The 20,935-nt window shown below is 39.7% G+C and overlaps 1 protein-coding gene across 5 annotated transcripts in view; it reads left to right on the forward strand.

Annotated features, from left to right (window-relative positions):
• Positions 1–701: 701 nt before the first annotated feature.
• Positions 702–20,935, forward strand: part of ELAVL4 (ELAV like RNA binding protein 4) — an 89,571-nt gene continuing 69,337 nt past the window's right edge. For 4 of the 5 annotated variants that reach the window (XM_086394273.1, XM_086394275.1, XM_086394276.1 and 1 more), the window contains exon 1: positions 1,519–1,685. In XM_086394273.1, the coding sequence (XP_086250399.1) occupies positions 1,662–1,685 (24 nt within the window). In that variant the 5' untranslated portion in view covers positions 1,519–1,661. Of the gene's footprint in view, positions 918–1,518; positions 1,686–20,935 lie in introns of those variants that run through there. The other variant, XM_086394274.1, reaches the window with a different exon arrangement.

Raw genomic sequence — 20,935 nt, forward strand, 5'->3', positions numbered from 1 at the left:
TGTATGAACCTAGTTCACAGAGCAAGCCCAATTCTTTTAAGACGCTGGCCATATTAGCTGCAGAAGGAGCATTACTTACTAAAAATCAGCAATATTGGGAAATAATAAAGTTAAAATGTAGATATATTTGCACATTAAAGTGCTTTTGTTGTATCTTTAAGCCCAGAGGCAGATCATTAAATATGCATTTCGCTAGAAAGCAACTGTCGAAAAAGATAAGGTGGTTGAAAACATTCTATGAGGGAAAAGCCCTCCTCTGAGGGGTGGGGTGGTACAGCCCTCAGGACAAGGGCAAGGGAGAACACTCCCACTGTTAAGGTTTGTAAGCCGCCAGTGACCTGCAGTTGTTACGGTACTTTTGAACTGGGAGGAGGGAAAAGGTAAAAATACAAGTATGGCTGTTGTTGCTTCAGCCTGGCCTTAATTACCAGACACAAGAAGCAGTTCAGAAATCTGGTCTCTGTTGTTGTAGAGGTCACCAAATCATTAACATCGTCAATCTGGCAGTAGCTAATTTAAATAGCACCTGATGTTGCAACGCCTCCCTTCGTTTCCCCAGCCAATCAGATCCTGGCTTCGGCTGACAGATGGTCCCATAAATGGATGTAAAAAGGGGAAGCTTCGAGCCAATTTCAGCAAGGCTCTGTTCAGTTGTTCTTATCTACATCCTAGAATCGGGGGTTTCAGCTCACTGCTCCTTTTCTTTCTTTTTTTTTTTTTTTTCTCTCCCCCAACTCCCCCCATCAGATAATTGATTTACTTTACAATCATCCACGCTGTGGATGATTTAAAATATATATGGATCTTTAAAATATATAACAATAGTCATTTAAAAATATATTCTGAAACCTTTGCAAATTTTAAGAGAAGAGTCGAAGCTCTGCGAGACCCAATATTTGCCAATAAGAATGGTTATGGTAGGTATGACTAGATTTATAATCTGTTGTTTGTGTTGCTGGAGGGAAGAAAAGCATCTCCACCTTGACCAGTCTTATGCTTGCACAAGAGTTTAGTTCTCTGCTGCTGTTTGGTTCCTACATTTACTATCTCTTTTGTGTAGAGTGCGGGTAGGTCCTTTTATTGAGAAGCAGTGGGGAAATAGATTTTCATTTTTAACAGGTCATTGTCAATTTTCCCTTCAACATAAAGGTGGGGGTGGAGAAGGGGAGGTGGGCTGAAATAATTGCTGGTTTGCTGAAAGAGGTTATATTACATGAGATAATAATGGCAAAAGAAGGATTTTCTTTTCTTAAGGGAAAGGGAGGTTTGTCTATGTGCCTGGGTTTTGTGGGGCTGGAGGTGGGTGCAGCCGGCTTAGGAATCTCTCCATTTCTGAGCTGGAAATTTAAACCTTGCGAGGCAGCTCCTGAATCCTGAATGTTGAGATGGGCAGTTGTGTTTCGGGGGACTGCGCAGTCAAAACGGCAAAGAGAGTGATTTATTTGGGCTTCAGTAAATGCTGCATCTTGTATTTCAAAGAGTTTCCTGTCATGACCTCATAAAAAAGAGGAGGCGGCTTGTATGTGTAGCGGTGCCTGGCGTGTTGAGTTGTTGCTTCCTTCTCTGGGCAGCAGCTCTGTTAGAAGGAATGTCAGCTTTTACATAACGTTCCTTTCCGCTTTTGACACACTGTGTGAGGGTCCATCTTCTTCTGATCACAGATGGAGTGGAATGGCTTGAAGATGGTAAGTGAAAAGAGGAAGGCAGCTTGGAGATTCCAGCCGTGTGTGTGTCTGTATGTGTGTGCATAAGGATGGTGGACTGTGCATTGTAAATCACTGTGCAGATCGTTTGTGTATGTGTGTGTTTGTTAGTATTTCTCTTCTCTGAAAACCAGAATCCATCTCCAAGTGTGATGGCACTGCATGCACACAAGGAACACACACTGTCTCTTCCATCAAACTCACATTTTAGCCAAGGAAGGCTGGTGTCTTTTTTGACAATCACAGTGTCACCATCACTGTTGGCTGGCGTGTCCACTGCCTCTGTGAGCTTTCAATGGAATTGCACGACTGTTAAAGTTAAAGGCACATTTCTTTTTCCGTCTCCTGCTCGGAGTGATGGGGAAGGCTGGGAATGAGGGGTGGAGGAGATGAGGTGCAGTACCAGCAGATGCAATTGTGGAACAGGACTTTTGGATGTGGAAGGGGAAGTGGAAAACCTTTCTGCCAAAGTAGTAGATCTATTTTTAGTATCATCTTTTTCTGAAAAAAAAAAAAAAAAAAGCAGGGAAACTCCTTGAGTCCCGCTCCTGTCGCCTGATGTTGACCCTGAAGATATGGCACAAAATGGCACAATCAGATGCCACGGGTGCCCACTTTGACTTTGAATTTCACTAGCAATAGCTTTCACGGGATTTCAAAGCTGGTATGGGGGAAGGCTGTAAATTCATATCAATCTCACTTATTTTTTGCTAGAAAAGCCTGGGGAGGACTTTTCACTCTGCATAGATGTTATAACAAAGCTGTGGTCTTTTTCCCATTCTTAGCGGATTGCCTTTGTCTGGCTGCTTGTTTTGATGGGTGTAAAACAAATAAGATTAGACCGAGCAGCCCAACTGAAAGCGATAGCTGGGAGGAAAACCCAATGAAAGGTTGCCGGGGAAACGAACAGAGGAAAAGCCGAGTAGGGAGCAGGTGGCTATCATGAGAACACACTGCAAACAGTGTAAAAAAAGGAGGGGGGGGGACAGGACCTCGATTATCTTTGCTGTTCTTTGTGGCCGGCCCAACTTTAATTATTCTTTATAAATAGGTGTTAATTACATTTCTAACTCTGGTTTACAGTGATTTTTAGAAATCTATTTTTAAGCATCTGTTCTGTCTCCCCTGGCTTTTTTTTTTTTTTTTTTTGGTTTAAAGAGAGAGAGAAGGAGAGGGGGAAGGGAGGGTAGGGAATCTTGCTTTTTTTTTCCTCTCTGCCTCTCTGTCTTTCCCCCTTTTCCCTGCTGTGAAATTGTACGTGCGAAAAATCGCAAGGAATCCTGTGAGGCCATTTGAAAAAAATGTAAATTATATTGAATGAAGTTGACAGAAGCATAATAGTGAACTCCCACGGCTGATACGTTCTGCAAATGATTTCTTCGAAATTTCCAGCAAAATATCCATAGGAGAAATATAGGTAGAATAGATTTACCCTAAGCAATGATTTTGTGCTAGGCAATATTGGTGTTTTTACTACATCAGATATTGATACTACAGTTCCAGGGAGTTCACTGTATCTCTTATTTCATATCCCGAGTAGAAATTACTTTTTTAAAATAATACATGAAAAGCTATATTCTAGTCTACTACTTCACCTTCATCTCTATGCCTCCAGCCGCAGGATCCATCAGGCTGTATCCTTGCAACTACTGCCTTCCATTTGGCATTTGGTCCTAGTCCTGGTCTTGGCATAAACTGAGTGAAAAGCTGATTTTTTTCCAGCGTCTCTGAACGTCTGGGACCCATGCGTGCACTGGGTGATAGGCATCTCTCGCTTTTTCTCTCTCAAAGTGTGCTTTACTAGTGGTCTCTTTCTCATGATGGTGGGTACCAAAAGGACTGAAAGATATATTACTTAGGTTAATAGAAGGTATCATAAAAACAACTGAAAGTATGATCTATTATGGTTTCTTCCAGAGAGATAAATTAGGTACATGATAATTTTAAGCCCAAGAAAGAGAGATTAAAAGGCACTGAAATGTGTTAAAAGGTTGGGAAATATAACTGGCTGTATTGAAAGTACTCTTAATTTTACTCTCTCCAATGCAAATCTCCGCACCACGACCCTCCACCCCGATTCTTTCGTCCTTGCAGATGCTTATGTTTTATCTTCTTATTGGGGGATTTTTAAAATTTGTTTTGACTGTCGAGGTAATAATAAATAAACATATATTTTTTTGTCATACACTTAAACCTTCCTCTCATATCATGAATGTGTAACCATATGTCGCTATTAAAAATAGAATAGTTTTCTGATTATCTCGAATGTATTTTTTCTGAGAATTTTTTGGTATGTTTTAGTTAGGGGGAAAATAATTTCTGTAGGAAATGTCACCTTGGCTTGGGTTGTAAAAAAGACACGTGGTTCTACTGCTGACCTTCTTTGCGTCTTTGTCTTAAAAATATTAATACATACTACCTGTATGTGGAGGTGTGTCTTTATGGAAACACAAGGCTGAGTGTGCATTTATTAAGAAATGAAAATCTGATTGGGAATATTTCTGCAAAAAACACCTGACTACATCACAGTTTTAGTAATCAGAATGTTCATGTATCTTATTGTAAAATAATGCTTAAATAATTTAGTATTTAAATTTTTGAATGTAGATGGGTAAACAGCTGGAAAATCTCTTTGAAAATCATTGATTTATAGGACAATGTTAATATCTCATTAAAAAACTAGCAAGCAACTTAACCATTCATTTGTGACCTCAGTTCCATTCATTCCTAACTGCCATTCCTTCAAGTCATCCTCCTGACCAGATATAGATGAGTTTGCTTCTGTTTGATAGTTTTCCAAAGCCCTAAAACTTTTTTATCTTCCTGTAGCCTTTCCTTGGTCCTTTGAATAGTCAAGGATTTTATTATGATAGGAAGACCATATCGTTGTGAGGTAATAACAATAGAATATTTTTTAAAGAAAGAGAAAGAAAATGGGCTACACAGTTTAGTATTAAAATTCCGTCTTGAAATAGAGTTTGAGACAGGTTAGACTTCAAATATTTTAAACTTAGCATTTCTATTGGGGATAATCTATTTAAATTTTTAAATCTGGAAATCATTGCATGAATAGTGCTCTGTGTGTGTGTGTGTTTAATACCTCTAAAAGAATTTATAAGTGAATCAAGGTGTTTTACTCAAGTAAGGGTTACCATGAACAATAAAAGGGTTTCTTCAGGGCAGGTCTTTTTCTTTGGTTTGATTTCTTCCCTTTGCTCTTATTTCCTTGTTGTGGGTGGGTTCTCTTCCTATATGTAGACCAAAAACTATTCCTTCCATGAGGAGATATGTTGATATGCTGCTTCAGTTAGCCTTTGGTATCTTAATGCCTTATTTTAATTAAGAAAAAGCTGAAACAAATTATCAGTGTGTACTGCGAGTAAGAAATGGCGGTCTTGATAGAGGTCACTGTACATAGACAGAAGTACTTTGGCCTTGACAAATTTCTCCATCAGTTTCAATGATCTGTGGCCACTAGGCACTTAATTTATATGCCTGGACACTTAATATGTACATTTGTTGGCGAGCTGGCCAACGGATTCTAGACACGTGAGTATGCACTGGCAAATGCTGCAATGCAGTATTTTTTCCCAATGTCATTGAGAATTTTGGGGGATTGAAGAGACATAAACGGTCCTAAGCTTTTATCTTACTGTTTTCCAGTCGATGGGCCATATTGCATAGAATGGGCCAATTCCCCTTTTGAAAGTGAAGTCAACATTTTATTGCCCACTATCCATCTCCCATCCATTTGATAGATTCTGTGTGTGTGAGCAAGAAGGATTGTGTGTGTGTGTGTATGTGTGTGTATATCAATGTAAGCATTTGTGTTTCTGGAATCCTGCACCTGTCTTAGGCTTTCCTTATTTGGTATTACCAACTGTGTCTACATACTTGCAAATATATGTGCATCTAAAAATGGAAAGAAAACCAAACTGGGCCGTCTTCCCATAAAAAGTGGCTTCTCTTCCTCACAAACTCCAAGAGTTTTCTTATTAGAAAAATACAAAAATTCATCCAAAAGACCTATCTAAACCCCTTGGACCATTAGTAACCAAACACCTTTCTTTAGTTGTGGTTTGAGAAACCATATATGTGCAGATTCATAACAATATTTGTACACTAGATGCTGCCCTTTCAACCAAGCGTTTGGGTTCAAGTTAAAATATACGTGTATATGAAAGCAGAATTGTGTTTTCTTTGGGAGCATTTGCACCTAATCTTTAACCATTGGTAAAAACGAGGAGGAGGTCAGGTGGCTTCTCGTGCTTCATTTTGTGAAGTGTGTGTGTGTGTTTTAGGAACTTCCTTATAGTTTTTAAATCTCAGTGTATTTTAGGGGTAGAGAGCTTTTATAGGTAAGCAGCTTTCTAAGGGTAAAAGGAAAGGTGATCTGTGGGTAGCTGGAAGTTATCACAAGCAGTAATTGTCATAAATTAGCCTTCTAGAGGTGGAAGGAAAAACGAAAGCTGGAAGACAAGAGTAGAGAGGGGTACAAACATGGATCTGAACCTTGCCGACATAAGAGATAATGAGTGATAAATCTGAACTGGTGCAGTGCAGGATGCCCGATAATTTCTCAGAACCTTGACTTTGCAGGTTCATTACTTCTTTGCTTGCTTGTTCACACCTTTAATTATATCCAGTTTGGGATGCTAGCTGGGGGCACCGAAGATGAGCCATTTTGTTTGTTGTTTACTTCATTAAGCATTCAGGCAGTGTGCTCACAATAGCTTTGGAGCATCAGCAATAGGAATCAAGCACTTTGGAAATGGAATTGTTACAAAAGAACAAAAAATGAGAAAGCAATCAGTCAGCTAGCTTGCTTTAGATGTTCACATCCACTCTGCCTAATGGTAATATTTATGCTATTCCTTGTACATTCATTAAGAAATCACTTATGCAGTGTCAGTGCTCTGAATAGGCGATGGCTCTCTCTCTCTCCCTCTCTCTCCCCTCCCCATCTCTCTATCTCTGTCTCTCCCCATGCCCTCTCCCTACTCCTGAGATTTTTACCTTTTGATGGACCATTTTAGCACTGGCCATTTTTGCTTTGGGGAAGAGCATTATTCAGATCTTCATTGTATCAAACACCAGAAATATTTTCCCCTCTAATGTGGATCCCCGCCCCCTGCAAGGATCAAGAAAGATTGAATGCTGAAAAAAGAATTCTTAAATAAATTTTGGTCGAAAAAGCAGTGAAAATGTTGAAGAAATAGGGTCAGAGTAATTGTTGTAGTTGCATTTTTGTCTTTTGTTGTTTTAGGAAAGCCTTATTTTTAACCGCAAAAGTAAAATGCAAAACTAGCAGATTTGATTTTTTTTAATGGACAAAAATTACAAGTCATAGGTTTCTCCTGAAAATAACTTTCTCTGGACTCTAGGTTTGAAAGTTACTTTTAAAATTGAATTTCATTTCTTAATTACTCATTTTAAAGCTATAAAATATACTAATTCATGAGGATTTTTTTCTGTAAGAGGTTTAGTTCCCTTTTTAAGATATGAGGAAGCAGAGAAACAATTCCAATCAAAATGGCGAATTCTAAAAAACACACCACAGTGTAGAGGTTGCTTCTGTTTTGCACTTTGTGGCTTTGAATCCACTCCTGCTCATTCCGAGTTAGTTACCTTCTATTGTCTGCTCTCTTGGAACAACTCACCCTTGATGTTATTTTGCCAACTGTATTCATAGTCGAGGCTGGCTGCCATTTGTTGTTGGATGAAGAAATATTTGTTGAAGACTTACTATGTGCATTTTTTTTGAAATGTGAAACTGAAAGTCACCATTTCTTCTGACACTGATCAAAATATATTTTAGAGACTAAATCTCTGTGACTTCGGGATAAATGGGAGTGAGGGATTTTCAGGTTGGATGTCATTCAATGAGGTTTATGTCAAATTTTGGGAAAAGATCTGCTGAAACATTCAAGTACATAAATGTTTTTCCTTTTGTATTTTAAGAGTCTGTGCATGACTCTAGAAGATAAAAATAAAAACTCTTCTGGACATTTTTGTCTATAAGCTTCCATGTATCCAGATGTTCACTCTCAGGAAAAGGTAAAGTTTGGACAGCTGGAAGGAACTTGTCTATCTGCTATAACTCGACTAGATAACGTATTAATTTTGCAAAAATAAGAAGGCCTTGCTTCTGACACGGATGATTCTCTGAATACGTTTTCTCATGTTACTCTCCAGGGACGATTTGAGAAGATGGTTACCTCCTTGGCATACCACTATGCAAACTTTTTTTTAAGTTATATAGAAGTATAGCTGATGTCACCCCTGTGTAGACTTTACGTTTGCTAGTAAAAGAGTTACTTTGTCATGTACACCTAGATACTATGTGCAGTGTGTGTATATGTGTGTGTTTGTGTTCGTGTGTGTGTGGTAGGGATAGATAGCCATGACCCTCAGTGTGTCCTGTGAAGTATCAGTAATGGCTTTTCAAGTAGCCTGTGTTTTCCTCAGCTGCCAGTCTAAACCCTTTAGAGTTTTGCTTTCTAATTTGTACATGAAAAATAACAGGCTGGGTTGAACTTTTTTTCTAGTGCCCCCTTTGAAGATGCAGCAGTAGTAAATACAGCTTTAATGATAAACTTTAGCTCTAAGTGCTATTTAAAAGTCTGTAGTGGAAAGCCTGAGAACTTGCAATCTTTACTAATGAAACTTTCATTAGGAAAGGACTCACTTAAAATGGAGTAAATGACTAAGTCCTGTAATTTGTGATTTTGACCAAATTTGACTCATCGTTTCTTATGTTACTTTTTGTAATGCAGCCAGCCACACATCTAAAATTCTGGATATTGTACATGTCTTCAATATTAATTATCTCTGTTAATGCACTGGGTACAGACAGTACAATTCCCATAAGTCCAGATTCTTACTGTAACACTAAAACAAAAGTGATATTTATAAATAATATTGGGAAAGTTGTCCTCATAGTAACCGTTCCCCGAAGGAAGCTTTACATAAATGTGCATTTATTATTCACGATATTAAAAGGGAATCCTTAGCTTTTACTTTTTTAATTTGGGCTAAAATATGTAAATTGGTTTTATTTTGAAGTTGCTCTGTTTTAGGTGGCTTTGGGGGAGGATAACTTTCTAGCTTGATTATATTTTAATCGTCTCTGTGGTAGAAAAGGTTCCAGGCCTGAAATCAACCTGGTTATTGAGATTAGAAACCAGAGGGCCAGTGTGCAGATGAGGCTACAAACTTATTACATTGACTTGGGCACATGTAGGAAAATTAGATTTGTTTCTAACTAGATACCACCCTTCCCATGTCTTTGTTAGCAGGGCCAGCTCAGATGCCGTGGAACCATGAGTCTGCCTCAGACTGCGAGGACCTTCACAGGGCATCTGTACTGGCAAGCCTCTGCAAAGAGTGCTCTGTCTTAGGAAACCAGGATGTGCAAAGAACTTCAGAGTCAGATGGACTTGGTTAGAATCCTGGCTTCTCCAATTAGTAATAGGGTGATCTTGGATGAGATACCTAAACTTTCTGGGCCTCAGTTTCCTCATTTTTAAGATGGGAATGATAATGGCTAACTCAACGGAGGTTCAGTGAGGATCAGATGAGAAAGTATTAGAAGGCAGTCGTCATACACAGGATGTAAAGATGCGTAGAGGACATTCATGCCCTTTCAGTCTGTAGTCATTCTATCCATGCCAGATGTCCTGGAAAGGAGTAATATTGCATGCTATGCGCACAGTCTCCTTCCTCTCCATGGAACTCATGAGGATGGAGGTTTTGTTTGACACACATTGCTTTTTAAACATAGACAGGCCCTCAGTTCTTCCCTGGAGTTGTGTGGCTTTATTAAGTTTTCTGTATTGTCCTAGGCTTTTGCCTAGGTATGGCCATGATCACCTTTGGAATTAGAATTAACTTGGGATTTGTCATTAGAAAAAAGGTGAATATAAAATTAATTCTAGTTGAAGCAGTTTTTTTCCATTTCATGAAAGAGTGTGTTTAGGAACTTCAGAATTCAGCCATAAAGAAAACAAAAGGAAGTTGATGGTTGGATAGCATCACTGACTCGATGGACATGGGTTTGGGTGGACTCCGGGAATTGGTGATGGACAGGGAGGCCTGGCGTGCTGCGGTTCCTGGGGTTGCAAAGAGTCGGACACAACTGAGCGACTTAACTGAACTGAACTGAACTGAAGGTTAACTGATATGGTCTCGTCTTTGATGTCTGTGATAGATAGATAGAGTGAGTTATTTGACTTTGGCCCAGAAACCGACTTACTTTAGACCTATTTTTTCCCTTTATCACATCAGCTTTTCTTCCCTCTATCCCTCTTGTTTCCCCAACAGACTCAGTTTTGAAGTTCTATTTCTCAAGGAGTTGGGAAGAGGTTGAGGCAGAAAGCAGTTTAATGAGATTTTTCTAACTTGCCATCAGTTTTTCTCCTGCTTGGTGAGGCAGGATGATGGATGACTTTGGCAGTATAAACAGCTCTAGAAGTGATCAGATTGACTGAGAGGTGTGGGAGGTGGGAGTGGAATGCTGGCCCTCAATTAATAGCCTCCCATTTGAAGGAAGAAAAGAGAAAGGGGGGAAATCACCCCAAAGGTCTTGACATAGGTGTTGATCACACACATGTGGGAAGGGGTAGTGGGTGTCAGGACTGGTGTTAGGCCAAGCCTAATTTTATACCTTTTCCCAAGGCTCTGAAGCAAGAAATAAATAGGCATATAAAATAAATTCATGAATTGTTTTCAATTGGGACCTGTTGCTGTCACCAGTGAGGGTGAAGAAATAACACATGTAGTCCCTTCAGGGGATTCAAGAATTAAAATGGAAACATATCTTTAGAATACTGTTTTAATATCATGGATTTTGAATTCCACTCTATATAATCATAGCAAGGATGTGAAGGGAGTAATTTTCTTTCCTTCAATTTAACACTTAAAACTAGGGGAAGGGATTATAAATTGATCTGATCCCCCAAGTGCCATTTTGCAGGCCCTATGTTTTTATGAGAAAGATCCTTTACTGTAAAACAGACAACTGAACTTTTCTCTTTCTACATGTATACTATCTCAAGGCTTCACCAAGTTTCATCAGAGGATTTTGTAAGCAGCCTTATATGTGGAATGCAAACTCTCTGGAAGAATTTGGTCAATTTTTAGATTGTGTTTATATGGTGTAAATATATCAGTGAAAGAAAGGGGCTTAAATTTGAAGAAGGTAAACTAGAAGATGTTTCTGCATATTTGGTCCTAGAAAAAATCTCATACCTAGTAATCAAAGACCAAAACGAGATGTTTAGGTAAAGGATTTGAACAGGTGAGTGAACAGGGGAGGGGCAGGTGGATATTCTTAGGATCTCCTTCCCAGATAAGTGTTTACATTATTTTAAATTGACACATATTTAAGCCTGTATATGTTTGCATTATTTAAAAATGATACATATTTAAGCCTATACTTGAACCTCAATTCCTTCTTGCTTTATACCTCTGGCTTAAGGTTATCTGCAAGAAGGAAAAAAAAAAGACTTCTAGCTTAAAAGAGCTTTAGTAAGGACTCTTGAACAGGTGAACTTTGGAGACGTGGGCTTGTATTTGATATAATGTTAATGGTACTGTTCCTGAACTGTCAGTTGTTCAGGAATAGAGGAGGAAGTTTACATTTCTAGAACTTCAGCTGTTCCCAGTCCAGTTCTGCTGTAATGGATCTGTGACCATGGAGATAATTTCTCGTATTCACTTAACATTGTAGGATAATTTTAACCCTGTGTTGGCAGTACAATCTCTTTAATGTAATTAAAGAAGGGACCGTTGGCCCCTTTTTATAGAAAAATAAAGCTCAACTGCCTGCCTTAGGTTACGTGTTTAGCAACACCAGAAGTCCTAGATCCAGAGTGTTTGAGAATACATCCAACTTGACTTCTCAGGAAGCGAGGGGAAACAATTCCTTTTCCAGATCAAGTTATTCTATATGGAATCAGCAAACACAATTGTGTGTCTGTTGCATATAAACTACACTCTCGGTGCCTCCTGGGATGTCACAGTATTTAAAACATACTCTAATATAGTAGATAAGGATTATGACAGAATGTGCAAATTGTCTCAGCAGAGGAGGTACAATGTACAGAAGAGGGAGACATTCACTGTTGCAGGAAGGAGACACGGCTTCATGGAGGAAATGCCATTTGAGTGGGGTCAGGAAAGATGGATAGACAGAAAAATTAGGAGAAAGGGGAATCACAGATGGAGGAAATAGTATAAGTAAAAACACAGAGGTGGGAACTTATTTATGGAATAAATAGTTTGGCATGAGTGCAGCATTTGTTGTTGTTCAGTTGCTAAATCGTGTCTGATTCTTTACAACCCCATGGATTGCAGCACACCAGGCTCCTCTGTCCTCTGCTATCTCCCGGAGCTTGCTCAAATTCATGTCCATTGAGTCAGTGATGCTATCTCTCTCATTCTCTGCCATCCTCTTCTCCTTTTGCCTTCAATCTTTTTCAGCATTTGAGTCTTTCCCAATGAATCAGCTCTTTGTATCAGGTGACCAAAGTATTGAAGCTTCAGCTGCAGCAACAGTCCTTCCAATGAATATTCAGGGTTGATTTCTTTTAGGATTGACTAGTTTGATCTCCTTGCAGTCCAGGGGACTCTCAAGAGTCTTCTCCAGTACCACAGTTCAAAAGCATCGATTCTTCAGCGTTCTGCCTTCTTTATGGTCCAGCTCTCACATCTGTACATGACTACTAGAAAAAACCATAGTTTTGACTATACAGACCTTTGTCGGCAAAGCGATGTCTCTGCTTTAATACGCTGTCTAGGTTTGTCACAGCTTTCCTTCCAAGGAGCAAGCGTCTTTTAATTTCATGGCTGCAGTCACCGTCTGCAGTGATTTTAGAGCCCAAGAAAATAAAATCTGTCACTGAGTGCAGCATAGGATGTGTAAAGATAAAGCTAGAGAGACGGGTAAAAGCTATGGTTTAAGGTGATTTGGGTGTTTTGTCTTGGTTTTGGCTTTATTTGAATCAGTAGCTAAGAAATGTCTTAGATCAGAGGACTAGAGTTTCCTGATGGTTTTGCAGGGGGTCAAGACCTATCTTTATTGAGTCATGATTTCTCAGAAGTTGAAGTCATCATGAAGATGCTTCTAAATTAAATATTGTTTGTTGAGAGGGTGTCAACATTGAAGCACTCTTCTGGTTATGGTGTGATGTTATAATGCTGCTGCTCATCAGCGGAGTCCTACTGAGGATTGCTTTTAGGGTTACAATGGCAAAGAGCGGTAGAAGGGAAAGTACTGACTTTATTTCAGATCATACAGAAATGTGCCATTAGAGGAGTTCACTGCATTCTCTCATCTACTGGTACTGGTGCTCATTTTGTGAGATGGGTGGCCAGAGAGAGGATGGTGGTAGTTTGGGAATAAGATAATTTCCTCCAGAATATAAAAGTACCCACTTCAGACTTTCAAGTGCATGTACTGAGACATGCTTGTCTCCTCTGGTAGTCTGGAAGCCCTAGGGGGCGGAGATCATGTCAAAGGTCTCTTACTTCAATGTTGGGTACACGGTAGGCACAATAAATGTTTATGGAATTGTTATCATAATCTTTTTAAACAGCTTGATTTACAAAGTTAGAAAACTTGTGAATCTTGGGTCTGTCCTCAGTTTGTGGGTCTATTTAGTCCAAATCACCTAACCTTTCTGAGTTTCAGTTTTTTAATTTGTAGAATAGAATTTACTACAGCTTCATAGCTTGATGGGAAGATCAGTTAAACTATATCCTTAATATGCTTGAACAGACAAGATAAAAATATTAGCCAAATTACTAAGTTCTAGTTTGCCTAAAGTTGTTTTACTGAAGTCTTGACCAGAATTTAAAAAAATTAAAATAGTAAATGAAATAGAAAATTTCAGTTGCTGGTACTTAGTAAGGGTATTATTTCGTGAAACTTTTGTTTTAGTTACTGATGTTCTGAGTTGCAATATGAAGTTGCTGTGTTCAATATATTTCCAGCTTGTTTTTACTTTGTTAGATTGTGGTTAGTAAAGTTTGAAAAACACTGTTCTAGATGACAATGAGCTCTGAATTATCCAAAGGGAAAAAACTAGACAACTTTTTCCAGAGCTGTGCAATGCAAGTTCTCTAGTATCTTCCAAATTATTAAAGAAAGGACAACTTCTGATTATTTTAGATTTAAAGTGGAACATTATATCCTAAATCTTTGAAAATTAATATCTACCCAATATATGTTGGTGCTCTGTATTAATTACAGTATTTGTTAACTAGCAAATCTCATTCCTTGGTTGAGCTCTTTTACCTGAACCTGCAAAGTAATAATAATAATGAAAATAGTAAGTAGTGGAGGTGAGTTAGATGTAGGACTAGAAATAATGCAATTAGCTTTCACTAGTTGAGCTCTATGACACAGACACTGCGTCTTACAGACAGCATCTCTTTTAATCCTTAAAACAGCCTTAAATGGTAAATATTACTTTTCCTGTTTTATGGATGAGCTAACTGAGATTTTGGAAGATAAAGTTGATAGTCAATAATTGTTTGGGCAAGGATTTGTTTTAAACCCAGGTCTGTCAATTTTGTCTATTTCCAGAACGAAATTTTAAAGAACTATTCAATTTCATGAAGTTGTAGTAAGATGCCTACTGTGTGTTAGCACAGTACTCCTCTACAAAGACAGGTGGGTCAATTGGTCTTTACCCTCGAGTGCTTACTACATGTGCCTGAGATTTTTCTGTGCATGAAAGTAAGTAAAATGTGATTTAATCATAAGAGGACAGACATAAAGACTCTCATACTAAATATTTTATTTTTGCAAGTACTCAATAAAGTGCCTGGCACATAGTTGTTATTTGCTATTGTTGTTCAATTGCCAAGTCATCTCTGAGTCTTTTGTGACCCCATGGATTGTAGCCCCCCAGGCTCCTTGGTCCATGGGATTTCCCAGGCAAGAATACTGGGGTGGGTTGCCATTTCCTTCTCCAGGGAATCTTCTCGACCCAGGGATCAAACTCATGTGTCCTGCATTGGCAGGTGAATTCTTTTACCACTGAGCCACCAAGGAAGTCCCTGGCACATAGTAGGTATTCAATAAAGATGCACTAAACTGAATTGAAATTGGATTAATTCTTCCCTGGTGACTGGGGAGAGAATGGGACAGTACTGGAGAAACTTTGTGCTAAAGAGTGTCTTTACATACAGTGTGGCAGGTGTATCTCTCCTAAAGCCACTGAAACTCCTGGAATGGCAGCATGGAAAAGCCCACCAAAGTTCAAGAATTCAAATTATAAACTTCAAGTTTCATTCAGGCAGAGAGAACCTTTCCCATTTTAGAATGAAATAAAAATCTGTGACAGAGACATTTGGAAAATGATAAATGGAGGGTGGGGTTCCTTAGAATTAAAAATAGCATTAATTATTATTGTTGTTATTTTTACTATACCACTTACTAACCTTATAACCTCAAGCAAGTCACATTACCTCTCTGAACCTCTGTTTCCAAATTTGTAAAATATTTATCCCTCTGAGTGTTGTAAGGATTAAATAGATCCACTTGATAAATATTTACTAAGCACTTGGTGGTCTCTGAGAATTTATTATAATAAAGGAGACATAGCCCTCTGCCCTCAAAGAACTGAGTGTTTGGTGAAAGTGCTGTGAGAGTAGGATTCAGATTCCTACCACATGAACAGGCCACCACTGAAAAAATGCAACACCCTGCAGTCTGCTTTGGGGCATGCCTGTTATGGTCATGCATGCCTCATTTGCATCATTAGAAGTTCAGGTTTATTGAGGGTGCTATGATAGTCGAAGAATTGATGCTTTTGAACTGTGGTGTTGGAGAAGACTCTTGAGAGTCCCTTGGACTGCAAGGAAATCCAACCAGTTCATCCTAAAGGAAATCAGTCCTGAATATTCATTGGAAGGACTGATGTTGAAGCTGAAACTCCAATACTTTGGCCACCTGATGCGAAGAGTTGACTCATTTGAAGAGACCCCTGATCCTGAGAAAGATTGAAGGCGGAAGGAGAAGGGGACAACAGAGGATGAGATGGTTGGATGGCATCACCAACTCAATGGGCATGAGTCTGAATAAACTCCAGGAGTTGGTGATGGACAGGGAGGCCTGGTGTGCTGCAGTCCATGGGGTCACAAAGAGTCAGACACGATTGAGCAATGGAACTAAACTGATGACAGTCATCTTCTTAGCCCCTCCTCCCTTTGGGACCCAGCCATGCCCATTGTTACAATGTTACCTTATGTAGTTGTCACTCAATGGATCCAGCCTAATTCAGCAAATATTTGTCAAGTTGGTTGGGTACTGTACTGGGGAAGAGAGGGTAACATTTGCTGAACAGAGTTGAGTTTAAAACAACTTTGGAGCACAAAGGGGAAACATTATCATGAGGTAATGATAAACTACCCTAGTGCTAAAAGTTCCTGTGATCTGTTCAGGAAGAAAATAGGGTCCCAAAGAAAATATGGCAGCAAGCCTAACAAAAATAATATATTCTTTCTCTTTCTTGGTGCTGTTTTGTTCATATTTCATGGGGAACCACTGTATTGCTACAGGCACAGAAGTTGAGATGAGATCACAGAGATGGCTACCAAATAGATTTGTGGCTTAGGACCAAAGCCCACCACCTTCAGCAGACCCAGGAGATCCTCCATGGGAAGGCCTTGCCCACCTTTCCAGAGTCAAGTCCTGCACCTCTCTGCCTTCCACTCATTCTACACTGTGGAACTTTACTCTGCTATGCTGTTCTTATGCCCAAACAGATCCCTGGGTCTCAAACATCCTCTGCTTTTCTTCGCCTGACTTCCTGAGACAATTTGGAGGTGATTTCTCACTCAGCAAAGATTGTCTGTGTGATGCCGGGTTAGAGCCTCCTCTGTGAGCACTGCCAGCATCCGTCCATCATTGATCTTCCACATGGCATAATCAGTTGCTGATTTGTCCATTTCACGACCACCTCAACACTTAACACTGGGTTTATCTCTGTATCTGGCTCAGTAGGTGCTCATTAATTAATTGTTAATTGAATGATGTAGTTGGATGTCTGTTAGATTGTCCATAAAAGGTTCTTAACTGATGGCCTATTAAACTGTAGCCTATGAGAGAGATGTTGGCCCCAAAGCCCCATAATCGCTGACTGATTTTGAAACTCCTGTTGCTCACCAACCACAGTTCTATAACTTTAAGTTGAAGATTTTGAGTATTCTGTTTACATGAAACTTCTCCTGATTACCGTGACTCATCTATGATTCCTCAATAATTCTTCTTTCTTCTAGACTCCTTATGTCACTTGCTCTTTGTACCACACAGTTAACAATGCATCACAGTGATAGTGGCCCTTTATAGTGTAGTGTCAGACTTTGCAAAAAGAACTTTGCTTAGGTTATCTCATTAAACCTCACAGAAACTCTAGAAAGCAGGTATTTTTATTCCCGTTTTGAAGAAAGAGCACCAAATAGCTTATATAACTCACATAAGGTCACATGGGTAGGAAATGTCAGATTTGGAATTCCAAGCCTGGTCTGTTTGATTCCAAAGCCCATGTTCTGTCTCCCGTTATCTGTTCAGTTCAGTTCAGTCGCTCAGTTGTGTCCAACTCTTTGCGACCCCATGAATCGCAGCACGCCAGGCCTCCCTGTCCATCACCATCTCCGAGAGTTCACTCAAACTCAAGTCCATCGAGTTGGTGATGCCATCCAGCCATCTCATCCTCTGTCATGCCCTTCTCCTCCTGCCCCCAATCCCTCCTAGCATCAGAGTCTTTTCCAATGAGTCAACTCTTCACATGAGGTGGCCAAAGTGCTGGAGTTTCAGCTTTAGCATCATTCCTTCCAAGGAACACCCAGGGCTGATCTTCTTCAGAATGGACTGGTTGGATCTCCTTGCAGTCCAAGGGGCTCTCAAGAGTCTTCTCCAACACCACAGTTCAAAAGCATCAATTCTTCGGTGCTCAGCCTTCTTCACAGTCCAACTCTCATATCCATACATGACCACAGGAAAAACCATAGCCTTGACTAGACGGACCTTTGTTGGCAAAGTAATGTCTCTGCTTTTCAATATGCTATCTACGTTGGTCATGACTTTCCTTCCAAGGAGTAAGCGTCGTTTAATTTCATGTCTGCAATCACCATCTACAGTGATTTTGGAGCCCAAAAAAATAAAATCTGACACTGTTTCCACTGTTTCCCCATCTATTTCCCATGAAGTGATGGGACCAGATGCCATGATCTTCGTTTTCTGAATGTTGAGCTTTAAGCCAACTTTTTCACTCTCCACTTTCACTTTCATCAAGAGGCTTTTGAGTTCCTCTTCACTTTCTGCCATAAGGGTGGTGTCATCTGCATATCTGAGGTTATTGATATTTCTCCTGGCAATCTTGATTCCAGCTTATGCTTCTTCCAGTCCAGCGTTTCTCATGATAAAAGTTAACTCTGCATATAAGTTAAATAAGCAGGGTGACAATATACAGCCTTGACATACTCCTTTACCTATTTGGAACCAGTCTGTTGTTCCATGTTGCTTCCTGACCTGCATATAGGTTTCTCAAGAGGCAGGTCAGGTGGTCTGGTATTCCCATCTCTTTCAGGATTTTCCACAGTTTATTGTGATCCACACAGTCAAAGGCTTTGGCATAGTCAAGAAAGCAGAAATAGATGTTTTCCTGGAACTCTCTTGCTTTCTCCATGATCCAGCGGATATTGGCAATTTGATCTGTGGTTCCTCTGCCTTTTCTAAAACCAGCTTGAACATCAGGAAGTTCATGGTTCACGTATTGCTGAAGCCTGGCTTGGAGAATTTTGAGCATTACTTTACTAGCGTGTGAGATGAGTGCAATTGTGTGGTAGTTTGAGCATTCTTTGGAATTGGAATGAAAACTGACCTTTTCCAGTCCTGTGGCCACTGCTGAGTTTTCCAAATTTGCTGGCATATTGAGTGCAGCACTTTCACAGCATCATCTTTCAGGATTTGAAATAGCTCAACTGGAATTGCTCAACAAAGCAATTTGAGCTCAACAAAGCTCAACACTAGCTTTGTTCGTAGTGATGCTTTCTAAGGCCCACTTGACTTCACATTCCAGGATGTCTGGCTCTAGGTGAGTGATCACACCATCGTGATTATCTTGGTCATGAAGCTCTTTTTTGTACAGTTCTTCTGTGTATTCTTGCCACCTCTTCTTAATATCTTCTGCTTCTGTTAGGTCCATACCATTTCTGTCCTTTATCAAGCCCATCTTTGCATGAAATGTTCCCTTGGTATCTCTAATTTTCTTGAAGAGATCTCTAGTCTTTCCCATTCTGTTATTTTCCTCTATTTCTTTGCATTGATCACTGAGGAAGGCTTTCTTATCTCTTCTTGCTATTCTTTGGAACTCTGCATTCAGATGCTTATATCTTTCCTTTTCTCCTTTGCTTTTTGCTTCTCTTCTTTTCACAGCTATTTGTAAGGCCTCCCCAGACAGCCATTTTGCTTTTTTATATTTCTTTTCCATGGGGATGGTCTTGATCCCTGTCTCCTGTACAATGTCACGAACCTCCGTCCATAGTTCATCAGGCACTCTATCTATCAGATCTAGGCCCTTAAATCTATTTCTCACTCAGTGCCTGCTACATGCCAGACACTGTTCTAGGTGCTGGAGATGCAGTGATGACTCAGACAAGTCCCTTGCCTCATGGAGCTTTCACTTTAGAGAGGGCAGACAGACAGCAGAGTAAATAAATAAGTGGATATTAGCAGGTAATATATATTGTGTGATATCTTCACATAATGGAATGTTATTTTAAAAATACAGATAATGGAAAGTGGCACTAATGAGTACATGTCGTGGACATACCGGGAGGCCACCACAGTTCACCCACTGTCTTGTTTCTACTTGATGAGATAGAACAGTCCATGTTCTACTCTGAAAGGCCGGGCTTTATACATCCAGCTGCTGACTTTTGGGTGACAGACTTGCCTTACCTGCACTTAGTGTAGGGTGGTTATCCCTGGAAAAGTAATTCGATGATTAGGTTGAGGTATCTGGGCCTCAGTAAAGCCCAACATAGAGAACTCATAAGTAAGCCCGAGGTCTCTGCTCATAAGTTGTCTGTGAGGGAAAGGCTCTACTCTATTGCCCTACAGTTGAGGCTGCGAAATGGAGTAAACATCCTGAGAGGGTCAGAAGGAAGTTTTGGCCAATCATTCAGCTAAGGACAAGGTCAGTTGGAATGTTTTATCAAGTAATTTCATAAGATCTGGTAGCTCTTTGCAGAAGCCTGGACCTGAAAAGTGCAGGAGTCATTGACTCTATCTTAGGATTCTTTATGTTTGTAAGAATATTATAGTGGTTAAGAGCATAAGCTTTGGGCACTTCCCTGGTAGTCCAGTGGTTAAGACCCTGTGCTTTTACTGCAGGGGACATGGGTTCAGTCCCTGGTCAGGGAACTAGTCATGAGACACGGCCAAAAACAAAGCAAACAGACATACGAGAAAAGATCATGAGCTTTGGAGTCAGAGAAACTGAGAGCTTTTTCTTTCCCTTCTTACCTGTAGTGGAGTCCTATAAGGTCACTAACTTGTCTGAGCCTCAGTTTGTCAATAAAATGGGGCCAATAATATCTACTTTAGTGGCTTGTTCAGAGGATTAATTGTCAGTATATGTAAACAGGCTGGTTCAGGTTCTACTACTAGCTACGTAGTCCCCTCAGGGTGTGCATTTTATATATCAATCATTTATTGCAAGGCTCACAGAAAGAGATTTAGACTAAAATATGTGAGCTACTTCCCATTGTATAGCCTTCAAAAAGGAGAGCATATAACCTCAAAACTGAGGATATCATCTCAGAAAGGACTGTGGATGCCAGAGGAAAACAAGATTTGATTTGCTCCAAATCTTTACAGTAGAGACGGAAACAGCCAGTCTTCCATCACAAAGTTGTGTGGGCTCCATCCTTCTGAAGTCACAGGCCCTTAGAGGCCTGAGGCTCTGAGAAGAAAGGTACTTGGTAAAAGGGCTTTGGAATCTGAAATCCTAAGTTCAGTTCTACTTTTAAGTTTGAGTACTTAAAAATGTGTGTTTTCATTGGTCAAAAGGCCCCTATACTAACTGGAATTGTAAATAATTGATGCTACTTGATACTTCAGTGTGAGCCACTGAAGAATATTGGTTTTATAATATAGATAATATAGATAAAAACCTCTATATTTTTATTTGCTCTCCATTGTATATACTATTGCCTAA

This window comes from Bos grunniens, chromosome 3, assembly GCF_055505025.1.
Source record: "Bos grunniens cultivar Pamir isolate PY7600 chromosome 3, Bosgru_T2T1.0, whole genome shotgun sequence".
Classification (NCBI taxonomy): Eukaryota; Metazoa; Chordata; class Mammalia; order Artiodactyla; family Bovidae; genus Bos; species Bos grunniens.